General features: G+C 50.2%; 1 protein-coding gene across 1 annotated transcript in view; it reads right to left on the bottom strand.

The window, feature by feature from the left end:
- Nucleotides 1-8,034: 8,034 nt before the first annotated feature.
- cir1 (corepressor interacting with RBPJ, CIR1) overlaps nucleotides 8,035-23,288 on the bottom strand; it is an 82,613-nt gene continuing 67,359 nt past the window's right edge. Inside the window, exons 9-10 of the mRNA XM_038789381.1 lie at nucleotides 22,459-22,544; nucleotides 8,035-8,966 (exon numbers count right to left, since the gene is read on the bottom strand). Coding sequence (XP_038645309.1) covers nucleotides 8,273-8,966; nucleotides 22,459-22,544 — 780 coding nt within the window. The 3' untranslated portion in view covers nucleotides 8,035-8,272. The remainder of the gene's footprint in view (nucleotides 8,967-22,458; nucleotides 22,545-23,288) is intronic.

The raw sequence follows: 23,288 nt of genomic DNA, 5'->3' as shown, positions 1-23,288 counted from the left end.
TTCGCAGCTGATGTACCGCTTTCCCAGAGGACAGTAGATCGAACCTCGTCTGCAGCTCCTTCCTCTTTGCCAGGAGCCCGGGATCTGGGTCCACCACATATTTTCCATCCACCTCCAAAATCTCTTCTATCAACCATTGGCGTTCCTCACTCTCCTGCCTATCTACCTTAGCCTCAAACCTCCTCAGGCATGGCACCGAGTTCTCAAATTCATCCCCAGCTCCCCTCAGAAGACTGGGAGCACGCACACTCCTTCTCCAGCCCCATCACCCCGAATCAACCAGGACGTTCGACATACCATTCAGTGATATTTCCAAGGACTGAAGGCGAGCCCCCACCGAGGAAACTGCACCATCTTGACAGCATTCTCTTCTCTGCTTTATCCATTCTCTTTAGGATATCTTGCAATTCATCAATGTGAGCATCAATAATGTGCCGGGGAGCTGAGACAGTCATCCACAACTTCACTCACAATAACAACCGTCATCTCAATGCCAATGGCATAACCGAAGCACAGGCCCATCCACCAGTGAAACCACCGCTACGAACTGGACCCCACCCTGGCCATCTCCGACCACCTCAATCGACCAAGGAATTTCTTGACTTAACTGGCCCATCACCCAAGTTTGAGCAGGATCTTCCAGGAACATATCACAGATCATACACATCAGGAGCAAATAACTATGGATTGTGCATCAGGAAAAAAAAAATGAGAGGTATGAAGAACCCTGCTGATGTTACCTGCGGGAGTGTCTCAAAACCCTGAAGAATAACATAAAACACTGGTTCTTGGCGTATTTTTGTTTGGAATAATGTGAGGAACCACATACAATCCAGTGAGGAACTAGTCCAGTCATTGTGTAAATAATTAAGAAACAATAGTTATTGAAGTAAAAGAAAAGGAAAAAATGACAAAAGACTAATATACACTATGGCACTGGCGTACATGAATAACTAAACACACCGTTTTATCTGAAGTGTATTTTATCCCAAAATATACCTGAACTCACTTGAGACACCCCTTTTCCCAAGCAACATGCAATTTTAGTAACTCCATAGTTCAAATCCAATTAATAGTTACCACATAAAGGGGCAGTACGGTGGCACAGTGGTTAGCACTGCTGGCTCATGCCTCTGAGGACTCGGGTTCGATCCCGGCCCCGGGTCACTGTCCGTGTGGAGTTTGCACATTCTCCCCGTGTCTGCGTGGGTTTCACCCCCCACAACCCAAAAAGATGCGCAGGATAAGTGGATTGGCTATGCTAAATTGCCCCCTAATTGGAAAAAAGGGGCAGCACGGTGGCGCAGTGGGTAGCACTGCTGCCTCACGGCGCTGAGGTCCCAGGTTCGATCCCAGTTCTGGGTCACTGTCCGTGTGGAGTTTGCACATTCTCCTCGTGTTTGCGTGGGTTTCACCCCCACAACCCAAAGCTGGGTAGGTGGATTGGCCACGCTAAATTTCCCCGTAATTGGAAAAAATGAATTGGGTACATTCAATAAAAAAGAAAATTAATTGGAGAAAAAGGATTGGATACTCTACATTTATAAAAAAGTTACCACTTAATACCACTGACCTTGTTACAAACTTGAATTTTCTTGTTTACACATCCTTCACCTTCGCACAATTATGTCCGGATGTCTCTGTGCTTCTAATTTGGTATTGTATCAACCATCTTCTGTTATCATTTGCTCTAAGGAGACAAACGTATCTTCTTGTTCCAGTGTAACACCATCCACTTCAATCTTCGGTTGTTTCTCTAATGTATTCCTTCTTTCTTGTCTTTTTGGTGTTCATATTCTATCCATATTCTAAACTTTCAGATTTACTTGATCTACAATATTTTGTAGGGCCTTTTCTGATTCTGTAAGCAATGCACGTGTAGTCAGCGTACTGCAAGATTTTAATGTTCTTGCCTCCAATTTTTATCCCTGGAAATACATCTAATTCTTTGAATGTTTGTTGTGCATACAGATTGAATAATTTTGGTGACAGTACACAGCTTTGTGGTACGCCTCTCAACTTGAAACATGTTTGATTGTCCATCATCTAGCCTGATGGTCGCTATTTTGTTCCAATATCGGCTCTAGATAAATCTCACAGCTTTACTGTCAATGTCACATTTCAGCAACACATCTATTAGCTTTTGGTGATAAATATGACTGAACACCTTTTCATTACTTCTAATTCTGTTTCTCCAAGGACTTTTAGATGTTCTGATGTGCAGGTTAGGTGGATTGGCCATGATAAATTGTCCTTAGTGTCCAAAATTGCCCTTAGTGTTGGGTGGGGTTACTGGGTTATGGGATAGGGTGGAGATGTTGACCTTGGGTAGGGTGCTCTTTCCAAGAGCCGGTGCAGACTCGATGGGCCAAATGGCCTCCTTCTGCACTGTAAAAAATAAATGCTATGATGTTATTCGGTGCCTCATTTTCCTGTATAAGACCATAAGATATAGGAGCAGAATTAGGTCACTCGGCCCATCTAGTCTGCTCCGCCATTCAATGATGGCTGATATTTTTCTCATCCCCATTCTCCTGCCTTCTCCTCATAACCCCTGATCCCCTTATTAATCAAGAACCTATCTAGCTCTGTCTTAAAGACACTCAGTGATTTGGCCTCCACAGCCTTTTGTGGCAAAGAGTTCCACAGATTCACCACCCTCTAGCTGAAGAAATTCCTCATCTGTTTAAAGGATCATCCCTTTAGTCCGAGATGGTGTCCTCTGGTTCTAGTTTGTCCTACAAGTGTAAACATCCTTGCCGCATCCACTCTATCCAGGCCTCCCAGTATCCTGTAAGTTTCAGTGAGATCCCCCCTTCATCCTTCTAAACTCCAATGAGTAGAGAGATTTGGATCATTTTACAATTAACATATATTCTTATGGAATCATAGAGGTTTACAGCATGGAAACAGACCCTTCGACCCAACTTATCCATGTCGCCCAGTTTTTACCACTAAGCTAGTCCCAATTGCCGTATTTGGCCCATATCCCTCTGTACCCATCTTTCCCATATAACTGCCTAAATGCTTTTTTAAAAGACAAAATTGTACCCACCACTACTACTGCCTCTGAGCTCATTCCAGACACTCACCACCCTGTTTGAAAAAATATATTATCTGGTGTATTACTCTCAATTTCTTTCCAGCTCAAATACTTCCATCACATATCAAATTATACCATCACTCTTTAGCCTGTCTGCAGGCATTCTTTAATTTATTTCAATTACATCATACTAAGGAGCATTTCTTCTTTTTCCTCTTTCTATCATCATTGGTAGTATCTCTAAGGGGGGTAGGTATGTTATGGTTAGGGCAGGCTACAAGGAGAGAAGGCGGTACTTGCTAGTGTGCATGCCCCAAATTGGGACGATGCGGGCTTTATGAGGCGTATGTTGGGACGGGTCCCGGATCTGGAGGCGGGAGGTCTGATCATGGGGGGGGGGGGGGGGGGGGGGGGGGGACTTCAATACGGTGTTGGATCCTTCACTGGATCGGTCCAGCTCTAGGACGGGTAGGAGGCCGGTGGCGGCCAAGGTACTGAGAGGGTTTATGGACCAGATGGGTGGGGTGGATCCATGGAGGTTTGTGAGGCCGAGGGCACGCGAGTACTCTTTCTTCTCCCACGTACAAAGGGTCTACTCTTGGATAGACTTCTTCGTGGTGAGTAGGGGACTGATTCCGAGAGTGGAGGGGGCCGAGCATTCGGCCATTGCAATCTCCGACCACGCTCCGCATTGGATAGAGTTGGAGATGGGGGAGGTGCGGGACCAGCGCCCGTTGTGGCGGTTGGATGTGGGGTTGTTGGCGGAGGAGGAGGTGTGTAGGAGGGTCCGGGCAAGTATTGAGGGGTACCTCGAGGTGAATGATATGGGGGAGGTTCAGGTGGGGACGGTCTGGGAAGCCCTGAAGGCAGTGATTCGTGGGGAGCTGATACCCATCCGGGCACACAGGGAGAGGAGCGAGAGGAGTGAGAGGGATAGACTGGTGGGAAAGATGCTGGAGGTAGACAGGAGGTATGCAGAGGCACCAGAAGAGGGACTGTTGGGGGAGAGGCGCAGCCTGCAGGCTAAATTTGATTTGCTGACCACTAGAAAGGCGGAGGCACAGTGGAGGAAGGCACAAGGGGCAGTGTACGAACATGGTGAAAAGGCGAGTAGGATGCTGGCTTATCAGCTCCGCAAGCGGGATGCGGCTAAGGAGATTGCTGGAGTGAGAGACAAGAGTGGAAATGTGGTGCGGAAGGAGGTAGAGGTGAATGAGGTCTTCAAGGACTTTTACGGGGAACTGTACCGGTCGGAGCCAACGGGGGAGAGGAGGGGAATGGAGAGGTTCCTTGACGGGCTTTCTTTCCCGAAGGTGCAGGAGGAGAAGGTGGAGGGGTTGGGTGCGCCGATTGAGCTGGAGGAGCTAGTTAAGGGGATCGGGCAGATGCAGCCAGGGAAGGCACTGGGGCCGGATGGGCTCCCGGTGGAATTTTATAAAAAGTTTGTGGACCTAGTGGGCCCCTTGCTGGTGCGGACACTTAATGAAGCGTGGGAAGGGGGGACTTTGCCCCCGACGATGTCGCGGGCGCTGATCTCGTTAATTTTAAAGAGGGACAAGGACCCCCAGCAGTGTGGTTCATACAGGCCCATATCTCTCCTCAACGTGGATGCTAAGGTGCTGGCAAAAATCCTGGCCACCACGATAGGGGACTGTGTGCCAGTGGTTGTGCACGAGGACCAGACAGGTTTTGTGAAGGGAAGGCAGCAGAACACGAATGTGCGGAGATTGTTGAATGTCATCATGATACCGGCGATTGAGGGGGAGGCAGAGATAGTGGTGGCGCTGGATGCGGAGAAGGCCTTCGATAGAGTGGAGTGGGGGTACCTATGGGAGGTGTTGGGGAGGTTTGGATTTGGTGAAGGGTTCATTAGATGGGTAAGGCTGCTATATGAGGCCCCGATGGCGTGCGTGGCCACGAATGGGAGGAGGTCGGAGTACTTCCGGCTTTACCGAGGGACCAGGCAGGGTTGCCCCCTGTCCCCTTGTTGTTTGCACTGGCAATCGAGCCGCTGGCGATGGCGTTGAGGGATTCAGAGAGGTGGAGACTCTTTGTGCGAGGTGGGGAGGAACATAGGGTGTCGTTGCATGCCGATGACCTGTTACTGTATGTGGCGGACCCGGTGGGAGGGATGCCGGGGGTGATGGAGCTGCTAGCTGAGTTTGGGACCTTTTCAGGTTATAAATTAAATTTAGGCAAAGTGAGGTGTTTGTGGTGCACCCTGGAGACCAGGAGGAAGGAATTGGTAGGCTCCCGCTTAGGCGGGCATGGGAGAGCTTTAGGTACCTGGGGGTGCAGGTGGCCAGGGACTGGGGGACTCTTCACAAACATAATTTCACCAGACTTGTAGATCAGATGGAGGAGGAGTTCAAGAGGTGGGACATGCTGCCATTATCGTTGGCGGGGAGGGTACAGTCTGTCAAAATGACGGTGCTTCCGAGGTTCTTGTTCCTCTTTCAGTGCCTGCCCATCTTTATCCCCAGGGCCTTCTTTAGGAGAGTGACTAGCAGTATTTTGAGCTTTGTGTGGGCACATGGGACTCCGAGAGTGAAGAGGGTGTTCCTGGAGCGAGGGAGGGATAGAGGCGGGCTGGCGCTGCCCAACCTTCTGGGGTACTATTGGGCGGCCAATGTGTCAATGGTGCGTAAATGGGTGATGGAGGGGGGAGGGGCGGCGTGGAAAAGAATGGAGATGGCGTCATGTAGAGGTACGAGCCTGGGTGCCATGGTAACGGCGCCGTTGCCGCTCTCCCCTAAGAGGTTTACCACGAGCCCGGTGGTGGCGGCGACCCTAAGAATCTGGGGACAGTGGAGACGGCATCGGGGGGAAACAGGGGGCTCGATGGAGGCTCCACTGGGTGGCAATCATCGGTTCATCCCGGGGAACAGGGATGGGGGATTTAGAGGGTGGCAAAGGGCGGGCATCAGTAAATTGAGGGACCTGTTTATTGGCGGGAGGTTTGCGGGCCTGGGGGAACTGGAAGATAAATTTGGGCTTCCCCAAGGGAACATGTTCAGATACTTGCAGGTAAAGGCGTTTGCTAGGCGACAGGTAGAGGGATTCCCTTTGCTGCCCTCGCGGGGGACGATGGACAGAGTGCTTTCGGGGGTGTGGATCGGAGAGGGGAAGGTGTCTGACATCTATAAGGTAATGCAGGAGGTGGAGGAGTCATCAGTGGAGGAGCTGAAGGCTAAATGGGAGGAGGAACTTGGGGAGCAGATAGAGGACGGGACTTGGGCGGATGCCTTGGAGAGAGTCAACTCTTCCTCCTCATGTGCGAGGCTTAGTCTCATCCAATTTAAGGTGCTGCACCGGGCCCACATGTCTGGGACTAGGATGAGTAGGTTCTTTGGGGGTGAGGACAGGTGCACCAGATGTTCGGGGAGTCCAGTGAACCATGCCCATATGTTCTGGGCATGCCCGGCACTGGAAGAATTCTGGAAGGGGGTGGTGGGGACGGTGTCGAGGGTGGTTGGATTCAGGGTTAAACCAGGGTGGGGACTCGCGATTTTTGGAGTTGCGGTAGAGCCGGGAGTGCAGGAGGCGAAAGAGGCCGGTGTCCTGGCCTTTGCGTCCCTAGTAGCCCGACGAAGGATTCTGCTACAGTGGAAGAATGCGAGGCCCCCAAGTGTGGAGACCTGGATCAGTGACATGGCGGGATTTATAAAATTGGAAAGGGTCAAATTTGCCCTGAGAGGATCAATACAAGGGTTCTATAAACAATGGAGCCTTTTCTGGACTTCCTGGCTCAAAGATAGGTATCTTGGTCAATAGCAGCAGCAACCCGGTGGGGGGGGGGGGGGGGGTTCCTTATTGTAGTTTCTATTCTGTGACTTTATATTGTGTTAATTTGCGTTGTTGTTAAAATGCTGTGTTATTCATGGAGGTGGGGCGAATGTTTATGATTGCTATTATTATTGTTATTTTTGGTATTTTACTATGGTGCGTTATTGTTGTATAAATTCAAAATTTTTCAATAAAAATGATTTCAAAAAAAAAAAAAATCATTGGTAGTATCTCATCTGTTATCCACTAGTTTATTTTCCATTTTAGTAATATTTACTTTGCAGCATGGTATTTACTCTCATGTTTTTCCACTTGCTTTCTGTTTCTATTGCTGCACACAGATGGAGTATTATAGCCCTTCACTTAAGGTCTAAGCCTCCGTTGCAGGGAGGCTCCAAAAGGACCAACTTATCAGGGAAGTTGGTTTGGTGTGTTTCTTCCCGACCTGTTTCAGTGCAACATAGATTTAGGTCAGAGGACAGGCAGTTTTGAATGTGTTAAAAATGTATGAAGGGATGGTATAGGATAGATAAGAACAAACTGTTTCCAAAGTTCCAGGGGTAGAAGTAAGATATAAAATTAGGTATCAAATTTAGGGAAGAGAGCAAGATTTCAAAATAAATATAGATTGGGTTGTGTGGCTATGTAATGCACTAATTAAGGTAGGAATTAAACTAGAGACTGCACTGACTTTAACAATGGGTCAGGTAGGTGGTTGCGGGAAAGGAAACAGATTGGCACATTGCTTTGGTTGAGCTAAATAGCATGTCTCATGTTGTAATCTCTAGGCATGTTGTGATTTCTCTTGCTTTGGAAATTGTGGATTCTTTAAAAAAAAAATTTAGAGTACCCAATTCATTTTTTCCAATTAAGGGGCAATTTAGCATAACCAATCCACCTACCCTGCACATCTTTGGGTTGTGGGGGCGAAACCCACGCAGACACGGGGAGAATGTGCAAACTCCACACGGACAGTGACCCAGAGCTGGGATCGAACCTGGGACCTCGGCGCCGTGAGGCAGCAGGGCTAACCCCCTGCACCACCATGCTGCCCTTGAAATTGTGGATTCTTAACAGGAAAAAATTGAAGGAGGCTGACAAATGAAATGTAGGGAAACATGATCAGCACAAGAGAACCCAATGTAAGGAACCTGTTCATAAATTTGGAGAGGAGAAAATAAAGAAAGGTTTACTGTCACAGTCACTTGTCTTTTGTTATAGACTTTATTAATAAATCAGATAATACAGAAGAATACACAAGTCTCAAAGTGTTATGGTGACTATGTGAAATAAAGTTATAAAACAATCAGAAAATATGTCATAAACCTGTCAAAAATCTTTGCAAGGCTCAACTATTACCAGACAATAGAAAATACAAGTCCTTTAAAGTGAATAGAGAGAACAGCCAAAGACTTCAATTTGCTGTTCAATGTCTCAATCTACTCAATTTCTGGAAGCACATCCCTCCCTTTTACTCTTATCCTTGCTGTCTCTACTTCTTATATAACGTACATCCTTTCTATTGTTCTCCTTATGATGACTCTCCTGATTACCACTCTCTCTACTTTGCATCTCCTGGTGTAGATTGATGGTTCGAACCTGGTGTTTGCTATCTGACCTGTTTATCCAATCTCTCTTTGCACTCCAGCTTTTGCTCACATGTCTCCCATCATTAGACTTTTCTCTACTGTGACTTATATTTTGTTTGTCCTTTATTTTTGTTCTTTCATGTGCATCTCTGCTCCTGCTTCTGCTGCGATCATTTCGCTCCCTGTCACAGCTGGTGCTGTGGCTCCTATCTCTTCTATTTCTGCTTCTACTACTCTTTCCGTTAACATCTTCAATCTTGTCTTCAGGCTTCAAATAACTGCTTGAATGTGTTTTGTTGAATTTTTGTTTGCAAGTCTCCATATGTTCTTTGGAACTGATTTTATTGTCCGGTGATGTGTCTCTCTTCCTCTTCAAAGATTTATTTTTGCTGTGCCTTTCTTTTGTCTTCTCAGTTTCAGAATCACTTCCACTGAAAGAGCTGGTGGGTGATCTGCTTTCTTTCTTCTTATGTTTACCTTTATTTTTCTTCTTTTTTTGCTTTTTCTTTTTTTCTCGCTTTTTCTTTCGTTCAAGATGGTCAAGTTTCCTTTGGGGAAAAAAAAATCTAGATCAGCACATATTTTTCATGAAAAATTTTAGTCTGTAGAATATTTCCCCAATCACAGGTTTTTCCTCTCCGAGCCCATCAGCAGTAAATGTGGGAGAGAAACAGTTTCCCAATAGAGGTGCAGTGAACTGTATGTGACATTCAGCCTGAGGCCTGAACACTGGCGGTGAGTTTCATGGCAAGTGGAGGGAAAGAGAGAATAGAGACCACACATCAACACATACCCACAGTGTGTTTGGGTGAAGGTGAAAACTCTGAAACTGGGTGTAAACCGACACACACACTGACTCTCTCACTCTTAACTGTTATTCTTATTAATTAGTAATTTAAAAAAAATCTTTTTGAAATTGCTTTATTTTTGCTCAGCAAGTTACTTTCTTCATACCTCAACTTTTTTGTAAATTTGTGTTTAATGATGTGTCAAACCTTTCCTCCATTTACCTTTCAGTTCTTTTCCTTACTCAAGGGGCAGATGAGCAAATGTAAGGTGACCCCTCACGAGAAAGGGTTGGACACTGTTCTAAAATATATGAAAAGGAAAAGAGTATCTAAAGTGAGCTTTGATCCCTTACAGGGGGAAATTTAGGAATTAATAATGGGAAATAGTGAAATGATGGAAGCACTGAACAGGTATTTTGCATCAGTCTTCACTGTAGAAGACAAAAAGCATCCCAAGAATAGCTGAAAATCAAGAGGGAAAAGGGAGGAAGGAACTTCAAACAAGCATGATCACGAGAGAAAAGATACTAGGAAAACTCCTGGATGAAAGGCAGACACGTCCCCTGGACCTAATGGCCTGCATCCTAGGGTTTAAAAGAAGTGGCTGCAGAGGGAGTGGATTAATTAATTGTAATCTTCAAAAATTCCATGGACTCTGGAAAAGTCCCAGCAGATTGAAAAACCACAAGAAGGAGGGAGACAAAAAACAGGAAACTGTTTTTTAGCCTAACATATGTCATTGGAAAAATGCTAGAATTCATTAAGGAAGTAATAGTATGGCATTCAGAAAATCATAATGGTATCAGGCAGAGTCAACGTGGTTTTGTGAAAAGGAAAAAATGTTTGACTAATTTATTAGAGTTCTTTGTGAAGTAACAAGAAAGGTGGATAATGGCAACCATCAGATGTGGTGTACATGAATTTCTAAAAGGCATTCAACAAGGTGTCACATAAAAGGTCACACACAGTAGAAGAGGTCATTGTGTGGGGGTGACATCATCATGGATAGATGATTGGTCACCACTCAAGCCCCATTTCCATACAATTAATGAGAGCGACCCTATATCCAACAGCCTCCCGTCATTCAGCAGCCTCCCCAGCAAGTGCTCACGCTGGGACCGATTAGTACTCCTTTTGAAAAATGTGAACCTGGCGGAAGGGCTTCTGTGGGGAGCCGAGAAGGTGAGTAGCCATCTTTGCTCACAGACAAAGGGCCCAGGAGTACTGGGCTTGTCATCCCATCAGAAGGAGGTGACATCATAATGGTTTTGCGAAAAGTTCTATTTAACGTGCTGTGCAAACATCACTCTCGATGGTGTCGCTCCCCCCAACCCCACCCCACAACCCCCGCCCCCCACAACCCTCCCCCAGTGCCATCAGTGGTCCTCGACATACTTGGCCCTCCTAGCTCTACCACTATGTCTTGGTGTTTTCCCAGGATGCACATCAGAGGTGGAGGCTGCCAGCTGTTTACCTCATCCCATGGCCTTCGATGGCGCTGGCGCGTGCTCTCTGGGAGCTCTGGGACTGGAGGGCCCCGGCTCACTTTTTGGCAGCGCATGCACAGCCGTGCCGGCCTGCGGGTGAGTTGGTGCCCACTACTGCCAATCGATGGGACGGGTCTGGCTTGGCACCCGGCACCTCCTCCTCATGACTGGTTCCCTCAGGATCCTGGGGATCACCTTGGGACAGAGGAGCAGCTGGTTCGAGTCCCGGCTGCCCCTGCATAATCTGGCTCTGCCAGCCCTGGCGATTCCCCATGGCCTGCACCATCGTGTCGACACCCTCGGCAATGCTCCTCAGTGACTGAGACATGCTCTGCAGTGCCTCAGACATGCCCACCTGAGAGCAGGACATGTCCCGCCGAACATCATCAAGGTTGGCCTGGTGCTGGGTGACATCCCAGTGAGTTGGACATCCTGCCGAGACCCTCAGCCATGGCTGTCACCGACTGCTCGATGCCTTGGAAACCTTCACTCATGGTGCTGATGTCGTGCACCAGGCTCTCCACTGTGGTCGCCACCCTAGCAGTGTTGGCCTCGCATTGCCAGTAACATCTCCTGCGCCCGTAACCTCTGGGACTCCTGCAAGCGGCTCTGGAACTGCTAGAGCGACGCTGACATCTCCCACTGGTTGGTCCCTGTCGTCTCCATCAGCTCCGGGTAACTCTTTGTTATAAACATTTTATTGAGGTATTTATGGTTTTACAACAACAACAAAATAAACAATGTGCATGAATTTATAAACATAGTGCAAAAGCCATCTTCCTCCCTTACAGGTCCCACCTTTACCATCCCCCTACTCTAAGCTAAGCTACCCCCAGCCCCCCCCTCCCCCCCTTTTGCTGACGGTTAATTTTCCGCAAAGAAGTCGACGAACAGCTGCCACCTCCGGCCGAACTCTAACAGTGACCCTCTCAAGGCGAACTTGATTTTCTCCAGACAGAGAAAGCTAGCCATGTCAGATAGCCAGGTCTCCGACTTCGGGGGCTTTAGGTCCCCCCAAGCTAATCCGACTCCGTGCTATCAGGAAAGCAAAGGCTGGACCGTCTGCCTCTTCTCTTGGATTCCCGAGTCTTTCGACACTCTGAAAATCGCCACCTCTGGGCTCGGTGCCACCCTTGTTTTTAAACACCTTGGACATGATCTCCGCAAACCCCTGCCAGAACCCTCTAAACTTTGGACATGTCCAGAACATATGGATGTGGTTCGCTGACCCTCCAGTACACCTTGCGCACCTATCTTCTATGCCTGCTTATCCAGGCCACTGTCATGTGGGCCCGGTGAACGACCTTAAATTGTATCAGGTTGGGCCTGCCACATGTTGTGGATGAGTTTACTCTACTCAGCACGTCTGCCCAGAGATCATCCTCTATCTCTCCTCCTAACTCCTCTTCCCACTTGCATTTAACACCTCGGTCTGCGTCTTCTCTGACCCCATGAGTTCCTTGTAAATGTCAGAAACCCTCCCTTCTCCCACCCACACTCTGGAAATTACCCTGTCTTGTATCCCCCTTGGCGGTAGGAGCGGGAAGGTTGAGACCTACCTGCGTAGGAAGGCCCGCACCTGCAGGTACCTAAATTAATTTCCCCATGCCAATCCAAATTTCTCCTCCAGCTCCATCAGGCGAGAAAAGATCCCCTCTATAAACATATCCCCCATCCTCTCAATCCCTGCTCTCTGCCATCTCCAAAATCATCCATCCTTCCCGGAGCAAACTGGTGATTATTACAGATTGGGGACCAGACCAATGCTCCCTCCACCCCCACATGCGTCCTCCATTGCCCCCAGACTCTCAGGGCCGTCCCACCAAGTACCAGCAGAGGTGCCGTTACCAATGCCCCCAAACTGGTGCCCTTGCATGAAGCCGCCTCAACACGCTCACATACTGACACACCCCCCCGCCACCCACTTCCTGATCATGGCTATATTCACCGCCCAGTAATAATTACTAAAGTTCGGCAGTGCCAGCCTGCCCACCCCCCGGCTGCGCTCCAGCATCCTCTTTTTTATTTGCGGGGTCTTACCCACACATACAAATCCAGTGATTACCTTATTGACCCGTTTAAAAAAGGACCGTGAAATAAAGATGGGGAGACACTGAAACACAAACAGGAATCTCGGGAGGACCGTCATTTTCACTGTCTGCACCCTCCCAGCTAGTGACAACGGGAGCGCTTCCCACCTCCGAAATGCGTCCTTCATTTGGTCTCCTAATCGGGCCAAATTTAACTTGTGTAGCCGTTCCCATTCCCGTGCCACCTGGATGCCTAGGCACCGAAAGCTTCCCCACCACCCTAAACGGCAGTTCCCCCAATCGCCTCTCTTGCCCCCTTGTCTGGACCGCGAACATCTCACTTTTCCCCATATATAAGTTTATACCCCGAAAACCGGCCAAATTTCCCCAGAATCCTCATAATTTCTTCCATCCCCTCCAGTGGGTCCGATACATACAGGAGCAGGTCGTCTGCGTAAAGTGAGACTCTGTGTTCCACTGCCCCCCGGATCAGCCCCTTGAGGCTCTCAGAGCAATTGCCAGCGGCTTTATAGCCAGTGCGAACAACAGTGGGGAGAGGGGGCATCCCTGTCTCGCCCCCAATAAAGCTTGAAATAGTCCGATGTTGTCCTATTCGTCCGTACGCTCGCCACAGGAGCCTGATACAGCAACCTGACCCAGTTAATAAAGCCCCGCCCAAATCCGAACCGTCCCAGTACCTCCCACAGATATTCCCATTCTACTCGATCAAAAACCTTCTCTGCATCCATTGCGACCACTACCTCCACATCCCTACCTTCTGGGGGAATCATGATCACGTTTAACAACTTTCTTACATTGGCCATCAACTGCCTTCCCTTAACGAACTCTGTCTGGTCCTCCCCAATCACGTCCGGAACACACTCTTCAATCCTAGAGGACAAGATTGTGGCCAGCAATTTGGCGCCCACATTCAATACGGATATCGGCCTTTAGGACCCACATAGCTCCGGGTCCTTGTCCCGCTTCAGGATCAATGAGATTGTGGCCTGTGACACTGTCGAAGGGGAGGCACCCCACGCTCCATTGCCTCATTGAATGTCCTCATCAACAGCGGCCCCAATATCCCAGAGAACGTTTTATAAAACTAAGTGGGTACCCGTCCAGCCCCGGGGCTTTACCCGACAGCATGGCCTTCAGACCCTCTGCTATCTCTTCCAACCCGTTCGTGGCCCCCTGCCCTTCTACCAACACCCCTCCGTCCACCTTCGGAAAATTCAGCCCCCCTAAAAAGTGCCTCATCCCCTCCGGCCTAGCTGGAGGTTCTGACCCATACAGCCTACTGTAAAACTCCTTACACGCCTTATTCACCGCCGCTGAGTCTCCAACCAGGTTCTCGTTCCCGTCCTTCACTTTCCCAATCTCCTTGGCTGCCTCCCTCTTTCTAAGCTGCTGTGCAAGCATTCTGCTGGCCTTCTCCCCATGCTCATAGATCACCCCCTCACCTTCCTCAGCTGCTCTACCGCCCTCCCTGTAGTTAACAAGCCGAACTCCGCCTGTAGCCTCCATCGTTCCCTCAAAAGCCCTGCCTCTGGGGTCTCCGCATACCTCCTGTCGACCTGCAAAATCTCCTTTATCAGTCGGTCTGTCTCTGCTCTGTCTGCATTCTCCTTATGTGTCCGTATCGAGATCTGCTCCCCTCTAACCACCGCCTTCAATGCCTCCCAGACCACCGCCCCCATCCCCAGTAACTTCTTGAACATGCCCACTTTGTATGCCCCCGCGTCCGCTCCTTCAGACCCCTCCGGGAGACCGACGATTCTCAAGTTCTGCCGACGGGCTCTATTCTCAAGGTCCTCCACCTTCTCCAGGGCCTTTTCTGCTGGTCTCTCAACATCCCCATCTCCAACTCCACCGTAGTTTGATGTTCCTCCTGCTCAGCCAGCGCCTTCTCTACTTTCTGGATCGCTCGATCTTGGGCATCCAATCTAATTTCCAGCCGTACAATCGATTCTTTAAATCGGGTCCAAAGATTCCTGCTTCTGTTTGGCGAAGCCCTCCTGAATAAACTGCATCAGCTGCTCCGTTGACCGCTGGGTCGACAAGCCAGGACTCTGGTCATCCGCCATGCTTTCTCCCGTTGCAGCCTCAGCCCAAGGCGTCTCTGTTCCTCTATTTCTTCCTTTGCGAGCACGTCTAGTCCGCCTCTCCATGCACCAATGTAGGAATCCACTCCACAATTGCCTCCACCAACAATTTACCAAATCAAGTCCGATAAAAAATTGGGGGGAAAGATCCAAAGGTCCAACCCAAGCGGGAGCCACTAAATGTGCGACCTACTTCTTCATAGCCGCCACCGGAAGTCAGCTCCGGGTAACTATGTTCCACAGGCTCAGCATCAGGCTGGGATCCAGCTGGGTCATGGGATTCAGCAGACCTCTGGCTGCTGTCTCGCCTGGGGGGGTTCCTGCTTCCACCTGATTTGCATCATCTGTGGAGTGGTTCTCACCAGATTGTGCCCCCGAAACCTGTCTACTAACATGTCCCACCGAGGTGTGTGCATCTGCGCTGGTGGGGGGCTGGGATGACAGCTGTGCCGCGACCACAGAGGCAACCTCGGACCTCTCCTCAGAGGTGGTCTCCTCGGAGTCAGAAGAAAGTGCTGGCCAGGATGGGCTGGCTCCGTTGGCAGAAGGACCTGCAGAAGAATGGACGTGGTCAGCGGGAGGGATGGGTCAGTCAGTCAGTGAGTAAGGCAATCATTACTCACGTTTGACAGGTCCTCTGGGTGGACCCCGGTGATTCCGCACCTCTGCGGCGTCCGCCGGCCTCCGCACGGCTGACCAATCTATCCTCAGCCGCATCGGTCACCTCCTGGGCCCGCTCCTCGATGGAGGTGAGGATTCTTATGTCTGGCACCCCACTGCCAGTCTGGGTCCTCTCCCACCGATTGTGGGAGAGCTTTTCCTGAGGAGTCACAGAGAGGGCATCGTTGGCCACACGCGTGGTTCACAGTGGTGATGTTCTCCTGGTTACACCCCCAAACTGACAGCTGCCGCCACATCATCCCAGGCAGCACTGGCTGCCTTGTGGCTGACGCTCCAGGACCCTCGGGGGAACAGGCCATCCCTTCTGGTCTCCCCCGCGTCTAGGAGCCTCCACAGGTCAGCGTCTCTGAATCTTGGGGCTAGTCTCCTTGGTGCTGTTGTCGCGAGCTGGTTGGGGTTGGCTGAGCAAGTGCAGCTTAAGTGCTGCTCGACCTTGTTAGCGGAGGGCTGGCTGGTGACGTGCTGGCGAATCAGCTGCCGAGCCTTCATTTGCGGAGAGAAGCCCGTGAGGTCTTATTAAGTGGACTGATTAACATTGAATTGCGTTTCCGGCCTCGCTGGGCTGAGCACCGGGAAGCTTGCGGCAATTCTCTCTCGCTACTACACTTAGAAATTTGCCTGGAGAGTTGCGCCCTATGTCAATGATTTGGTTGAAGGGACCCAGTGTATGGTTACTAAATTTGCGCAAGGATAGGTAGGGAAGCAAGTTGGAAGAAGGCACAAAGAGTTTGCAAAGGGTATAGATAGGTTAGGTGAGTGGCAAACAATTGGCAGATGGAATATAATGTAGGTAAATGTTACGGCACCCTGTGTTAGTGCCTGGTCAATTCCAGCCCCACTTGACCTGGAATCGCAACATGGTTGAAAGTAACTTTATTTTAAAATAGCTGAGGTCTTTGGCTGCCCAATAACTACAGTCACCAGGTTTGTCAATTTAAACACAATTAAATTATTAACAGTAACTAGAATTAAATAGGCAATAAATACAACTGGTTAACTACCGTCTAATGATCGACTGACACACAGCCCCCACCTCCCCCAAGCTTACAGAGTACAGAGAGAGAGAGCACCGCTTCCACCTTGAGGGCCTAGTGGCTTCTTTTGGGTTCTCTCTGACAAATTCCACCTGACAGAAACCAATCGCTGTTGGTTGCCGGGCAGAATACTGTCCATGGTCAATCAATTGGCCACCAACCAGCCAATCGAAACAAACCCCTCAAATCTCTCGGGTGCCACAAAGTCTGGGTTCTTCTGCCCAAAATACAAAACTTTATAACACAGTGTACTATTTTGACACTTCTGAGTTCCTTATTTTTTTTAAAATAATTTTTATTGAAAATTTTTTTTACATGAAAATATTTACCCCAACTAACTATAGAATATTACAAAATATTCCCTCTTAACAAATATCCCCCCCGCCCGAACTCGCGCGCGCGTTGTCCCTCCCCCCCTCCCCCCTCCCCAAAAACAAACAAAGCAACAATCAACATCAAACATGAACTGCGAGCAAATTTGCCCGCATTTCAACCGTAAATAACCCACCACAACCGTTGTTGCCACCCCCCCCCTCCCCCTCCCCCTCCCCCTCCCCCTCCCCCCCGGGCTGCTGCTGCTGCGACCTCTGTACCCTATCTCTGAGCCAGAAAGTCGAGGAAAGGCTGCCACCGCCTGAAGAACCCTTGTACCGACCCTCTCAGGGCGAATTTGACCCTTTCCAACTGAATAAAGCTTGCCATGTCATTAATCCAAGTTTCCACGCTTGGAGGCCTCGCGTCCTTCCACTGTATTAGTATCCTTCTTCGCGCAACTAGGGACGCAAAGGCCAGTACTCCGGCCTCTCTCGCCTCCTGTACCCCCGGCTCCACCCCAACCCCAAAGATCGCAAGTCCCCATCCTGGTTTGACCCTGGATCCCACCACCCTCGACACCGTCCTTGCCACCCCCTTCCAGAACTCCTCCAGTGCCGGACATGCCCAAAACATATGGACATGGTTCGCTGGACTTCCCGAACACCTGACACATCTGTCCTCACCCCCAAAGAACCGACTCATCCTTGTCCCCATCATATGGGCTCTATGTAGCACCTTAAATTGAATGAGGCTAAGCCTCGCACACGAGGAGGAAGAATTAACCCTCTCCAGGGCATCAGCCCATGTCCCATCCTCTATCTGTTCTCCCAGCTCCCCCTCCCACTTGGCTTTCAGCTCCTCTACTGATGCCTCCTCCGCCTCCTGCATTACTTTGTAGATGTCCGATATCCTCCCCCCTCCGACCCAGACCCCCGAGAGCACCCTATCACTCGCCCCCCTACTGGGGAGCAAGGGAAACCCTTCCACCTGGCGTCTAGCAAATGTCTTCACCTGCAAATGTCTAAACATGTTTCCCGGGGGGAGCCCGAATTTCTCCTCCAGCTCTCTCAGGCTCGCAAACCTCCCATCTACAAACAGATCCTTCAGCTGCCTGATGCCCACCCTGTGCCAGCTCTGAAATCCCCCGTCCATGTTCCCCGGGATGAATCTATGGTTCCCTCTTAACGGTGCCTCCATCAGACCTCCCACTTCCCCCCTGTGTCGCCTCCACTGCCCCCAGATCTTGAGGGTGGCCGCCACCACCGGGCTCGTGGTGTACCTCGTGGGAGGGAGCGGCCATGGCGCCGTTACTAGGGCCCCCAGGCTTATGTTGCCACAGGACGCCCTCTCCATTCGTTTCCAAGCTGCCCCCTCCCCTTCCATCATCCACTTGCGCACCATCGATACATTTGCCGCCCAGTAATACCCCGAAAGATTGGGTAATGCCAGCCCTCCACTATCCCTACTCCGCTCCAAGAAGACCCTCCTCACCCTTGGGGTGCCGTGCGTCCACGCGTAGCTCATGATGCTACTCGTCACCTTTTTGAAGAAGGCCCTAGGGAGGAAGATGGGCAAGCACTGAAATAAAAACAAAAACCTCGGGAGGACCGTCATTTTAACGGACTGCACTCTGCCCGCCAGCGACAGCGGCACCATGTCCCACCTTTTAAATTCCTCCTCCATCTGTTCCACCAGCCTGGAGAAGTTCAGCTTGTGGAGAGTCCCCCAGTTCCTTGCCACCTGCACCCCTAAATATCTAAAACTCTTTCCTGCTCTCTTAAACGGGAGTCTCCCGATTCCCTCTTCCTGGTCCCCTGGGTGTATCACAAATACCTCACTCTTGCCCAAGTTTAGCTTGTACCCCGAAAAGTCCCCGAATTCTGCTAGCAGTTCCATCACCTCCGGCATTCCCCCTTCTGGGTCTGCCACGTATAGCAGCAGGTCGTCCGCGTATAGCGATACCCGGTGCTCCTCCCCGCCCCTTGTCAGCCCTCTCCACCCCCATGAGCCCCTCAGTGCCATCGCCAACGGTTCAATTGCCAGTGCGAAGAGCAGGGGGGACAAGGGGCACCCCTGTCTGGTCCCCCGGTGGAGCCCAAAATACTCCGATCTCCTACCATTCGTCACTACACTTGCCGTCGGGGCCGAATAGAGCAGCTTCACCCATTTAATAAATCCCTCCCCAAATCCAAACCGTTCCAGCGTCTCCCACAGGTACTTCCACTCCACCCTATCAAATGCTTTCTCCGCGTCCATTGCCACCACTATCTCCGCCTCACCCTCCACTGCCGGCATCATGATGACGTTTAGCAGTCTCCGCACGTTCGTATTAAGCTGCCGCCCTTTCACAAAACCCGTCTGGTCCTCGTGTATCACCCCTGGCACACAATCCTCTATCCTGGTAGCCAGGATCTTTGCCAGCAACTTGGCGTCCACATTCAGGAGCGAGATAGGCCTATATGACCCACACTGCACGGGGTCCTTGTCCCGCTTCAAGATCAGAGAGATCAGTGCCTGCGACATTGTCGGGGGCAGAGCCCCCCCCCTCCCATGCCTCGTTGAAGGCCCGTACCAGCACAGGGCCCACCAAATCCGCATATTTTTTGTAAAATTCCACCGGGAACCCGTCTGGCCCCGGCGCCTTCCCCGACTGCATATGCCCAATCCCCTTGACTAGCTCCTCTAACCCTGTCGGCGCCCCCAGCCCCTCTACCAGCTCCTCTTGGACCTTGGGGAACCTCAATTTGTTCAAGAAGCCCTCCATCCCCCCTCCCCTCATCGGCGGCTCTGACCGATACAGCTCCTTATAGAAGTCTCTGAAGACCCCATTTACTTCTGGCCCCTTCTGCACTACGTTCCCACCCCTCTCCCTCACTCCCCCAATTTCTCTAGCCGCATCCCGCTTGCGGAGCTGATGCGCCAACATCCTACTCGCCTTCTCCCCATACTCATAAATCGCGCCCTGCGCCCTTCTGCACTGTGTCTCCGCCTTTCTGGTGGTCAACAGGTCGAACTTAGCCTGCAAACTGCGCCGTTCCCCCAACAGCCCCTCCTCTGGTGCCTCCGCATATTTCCTATCCACGTCCAAAAGCTCCCCCACCAGCCTCTCCCTCTCCTGTCTCTCCCTCCTTTCCCTATGTGCCCGTATGGAGATCAGCTCCCCCGGATCACCGCCTTCAGGGCCTCCCAGACCATCCCCACCTGCACCTCCCCCGTGTCATTAATGTCCAGATATCTTTCAATGCTCTTCCGGACCCTCTTACACACCTCCTCATCCGCCAGCAACCCCACATCCAGGCGCCACAGCGGACGCTGGTCTCGCGCCTCCCCCATTTCCCAATCTACCCAGTGTGGCGCATGGTCTGAGACCGCTATGGCCGAGTACTCCACTTCCCGTACTTTCGGGATCAGTCCCCTGCTCAATACAAAAAAGTCAATTCTAGAATAGACTCTGTGGACATGGGAGAAAAAGGAATACTCCCTCGCCCTCGGCCTCCCAAACCTCCAGGGATCCACCCCTCCCATCTGCTCCATAAACCCCTTTAACACTTCTGCCGCTGCCGGCCTCCTACTCGTCCTTGAACTCGATCTGTCCAGCACGGGGTCCAGCACTGTGTTGAAGTCCCCCCCATGATCAGGCCCCCCACCTCCAGGTCCGGAATGAGGCCCAGTAGGCGCCTCATGAAGCCAGCGTCGTCCCAATTCGGGGCATACACATTAACCATCACCACTTTCTCCCCCTGTAGCCTACCCTTCACCATGACATATCTACCCTCTTTATCCGCCACCACCTCCGCCGCCACGAACGACACCCTCTTCCCTACCAGGATCGCCACCCCCCGGTTCTTTGCGTCCAGTCCTGAGTGGAACACCTGTCCCACCCACCCCCTTCTCAGGCGGACCTGGTCCGCCACCTTCAAATGGGTCTCTTGTAGCATTGCTACATCCGCCTTCAGTCCCTTCAAATGCGAGATTACTCTCGTTCTCTTGACCGGCCCATTCAGCCCCCTCACATTCCAAGTGATCAGCCGGGTCGAAGGGCAGCCCGCCCCTTTCCCCTGCCGACTAGCCATATCCTGTCACCTGCTCGCCCCGAGTCAGCCCTCCCCCTCTGACCCGCTCCCCATGGCGATGGCGCCCCCCCCCCCCCCCCCCCCCCCTCCGGTCCTCAACTTCTCCTCCCTGGCCTTTTCAGCAGCAACCCGGTAGCCCCCCCCTTCCCCCCTCCCCCCCCCCCCCCTCCCCCCCTCCCCCCCCAGGCTAGGACCCTTCCTAGCCGCGATGCACCCTCCATAGTACTTCCGTAAGTCAGCTGGTTTACGCTGACCCGGCTGCCCCTGCCACAATCCGACTCCTCCCGGCATGGGGGACATCCCCCCCCTTACCACCCCTCCTTGACCCCGCTCCAGCGCGGGAAAGGGAGCCATTGCTGACCACGCCCCTTCCTCCCACCCTCCTCCCTCCTCTGCCCCGTGCGCGGGAAACCAGAGGAAAGCCCGCGCTTTCGCCCTGCCACTCCCCACCCCTCCATCTTCAGTTCCACCCCCATCTTGAGTTCCTTATTTTTTAATGATCTTTATTAGCACAAGGGGCAGAATGGTGGCGCAGTGGGTTAGCACTGCAGCCTCACAGCGCCGAGGTCCCAGGTTTGATCCCGGCTCTGGCTCACTGTCCGTGTGGAGTTTGCACATTCTCCCTTTGTTTGCCTGGGTTTCGCCCCCACAACCCAAAAATGTGCAAACTAGGTGGATTTTCCACGCTAAATTGCCCCTTAATTGGAAAAAATGAATTGGGTACTCTAAATAAAAAAAAAATAAAAAAAAACACTTTATTGTCACAAGTAGGCTTACATTAACACGGCAATGAAGTTACTGTGAAAAAGCCCTAGTCGCCACATTCTGGTGCCTGTTCGGGTACACAGAGGGAGAATTCAGAATGTTCCAAATTACCTAACAGCACATCCTTCGGATTTGTGGGAGGAAACCGGAGCACCCGGAGGAAGCCCACGCAGGCATGGGGAGAACGTGCAGACTCTGCACAGACAGCAACCCAAGCCGGGAATCGAACCTGTGACCCTGGTGCAGTGAAGCAGCAGTGCTAACCGCTGTGCTACCGTGCCTCCCACATTTCTTCTGCTCGACTTAAATGTATGACTCCATTAACAATCCATGGACCAATAATGGTAAAGACAAAATAAAAGAAATAGGAACTAAGGGAATCAACAGGTAGGGCTGTTGTGAACTTGCCCACTATGGTAGGAAGAATAGAAAAGCAGAATAATGTTGAACCCAGTGTCCTTACAAACATCCATTAACTGTCAGTACTGCTGAAAACTTTATCTGGCTATTATCATATTGCAGCTAATACCTTATTTCACAAAGCTAATATGACAAACTATTGTGATTTTACTGATTTAAGCAATGGTAAACAAACATATTGATGAAAAAGATCAACCTAACCAGTTTCGCAAACGTTTTGTTGGTTGCAACTAAACTGGCAAATACAAAATCACTGAATTTTGTGGCACTGGAAAGGGAAAGTTTCTAAAAGAAAAGATTTCACCAGCAACAAAAGCACCAAAAATCTCATTCATAACAAACCTCAAAAGCTTCTGTTTTTGTTTTGTAGAAAGAGACTTCAAAAACTCCACCTCCGGATCATCATCATCTTCACTTGCTACATATTCCTAAAAATCGAGAACAATACAAAATTGAAATGTGCTTGGGGAAGATGAATCTAATTCAACTAAAACCACATACTTAAGTGTAACTTTCATTTTTTTTGTAACAATTTTCACAGAATGCAAAAGTTCACAGAACAATAATTTTACAAATTAAATACACAGACAGTGGTAAATTTATAAATAAATCTTAATATTAGCAGCAACGTTATGTCCAGGCAATGGGAAATATCTGCAAGAATTTTATAAATAATATTACTAACAAGGATAAATTTCATTTTCACAAAGGTTGGTGAAAATTGCAGAGGCAGGAATATGACAAGTATATTTAGAGTGGGATTCGCAAAACTCCATTGCATAAGACAATTATTGCACTCAGTCTATCTTTCAAAAACGGCAGTTTATCACAGGAGTACTCAGGACAAATATGTTCCACTGATAACTAGTCTCTATCTGCACTCTATTCAGCAGCTTACCAAAGGTTTGCTCAGTAGTTCTCGAAAGATGGACCGAAAACAGCAAGTGCTTCATAGAAGGGGCATTACAGTTCTTACTGCAAATAAATGAGGGAATGTGGAAACATTTGGTGGAAAGCACAATCGACACATGGTTTCACCCCGAATTGCCTGGGCTAGGCTTGTGTACACGTAGTCCTAGCAGATCAACATGACCAGAGCGCATGTCTCCCCTGTGGGGGTCTCCAAGTAAAACACGAATAACACAGGAAATCTAATAAGAGATCAGCCAGTC

The sequence above is a fragment of the Scyliorhinus canicula genome, chromosome 2, assembly GCF_902713615.1.
Source record: "Scyliorhinus canicula chromosome 2, sScyCan1.1, whole genome shotgun sequence".
NCBI lineage: Eukaryota > Metazoa > Chordata > Chondrichthyes > Carcharhiniformes > Scyliorhinidae > Scyliorhinus > Scyliorhinus canicula.
The sequence above is the reverse complement of the archived record's forward strand: the minus strand, read 5'-3'. Positions and strand labels throughout refer to the sequence as shown.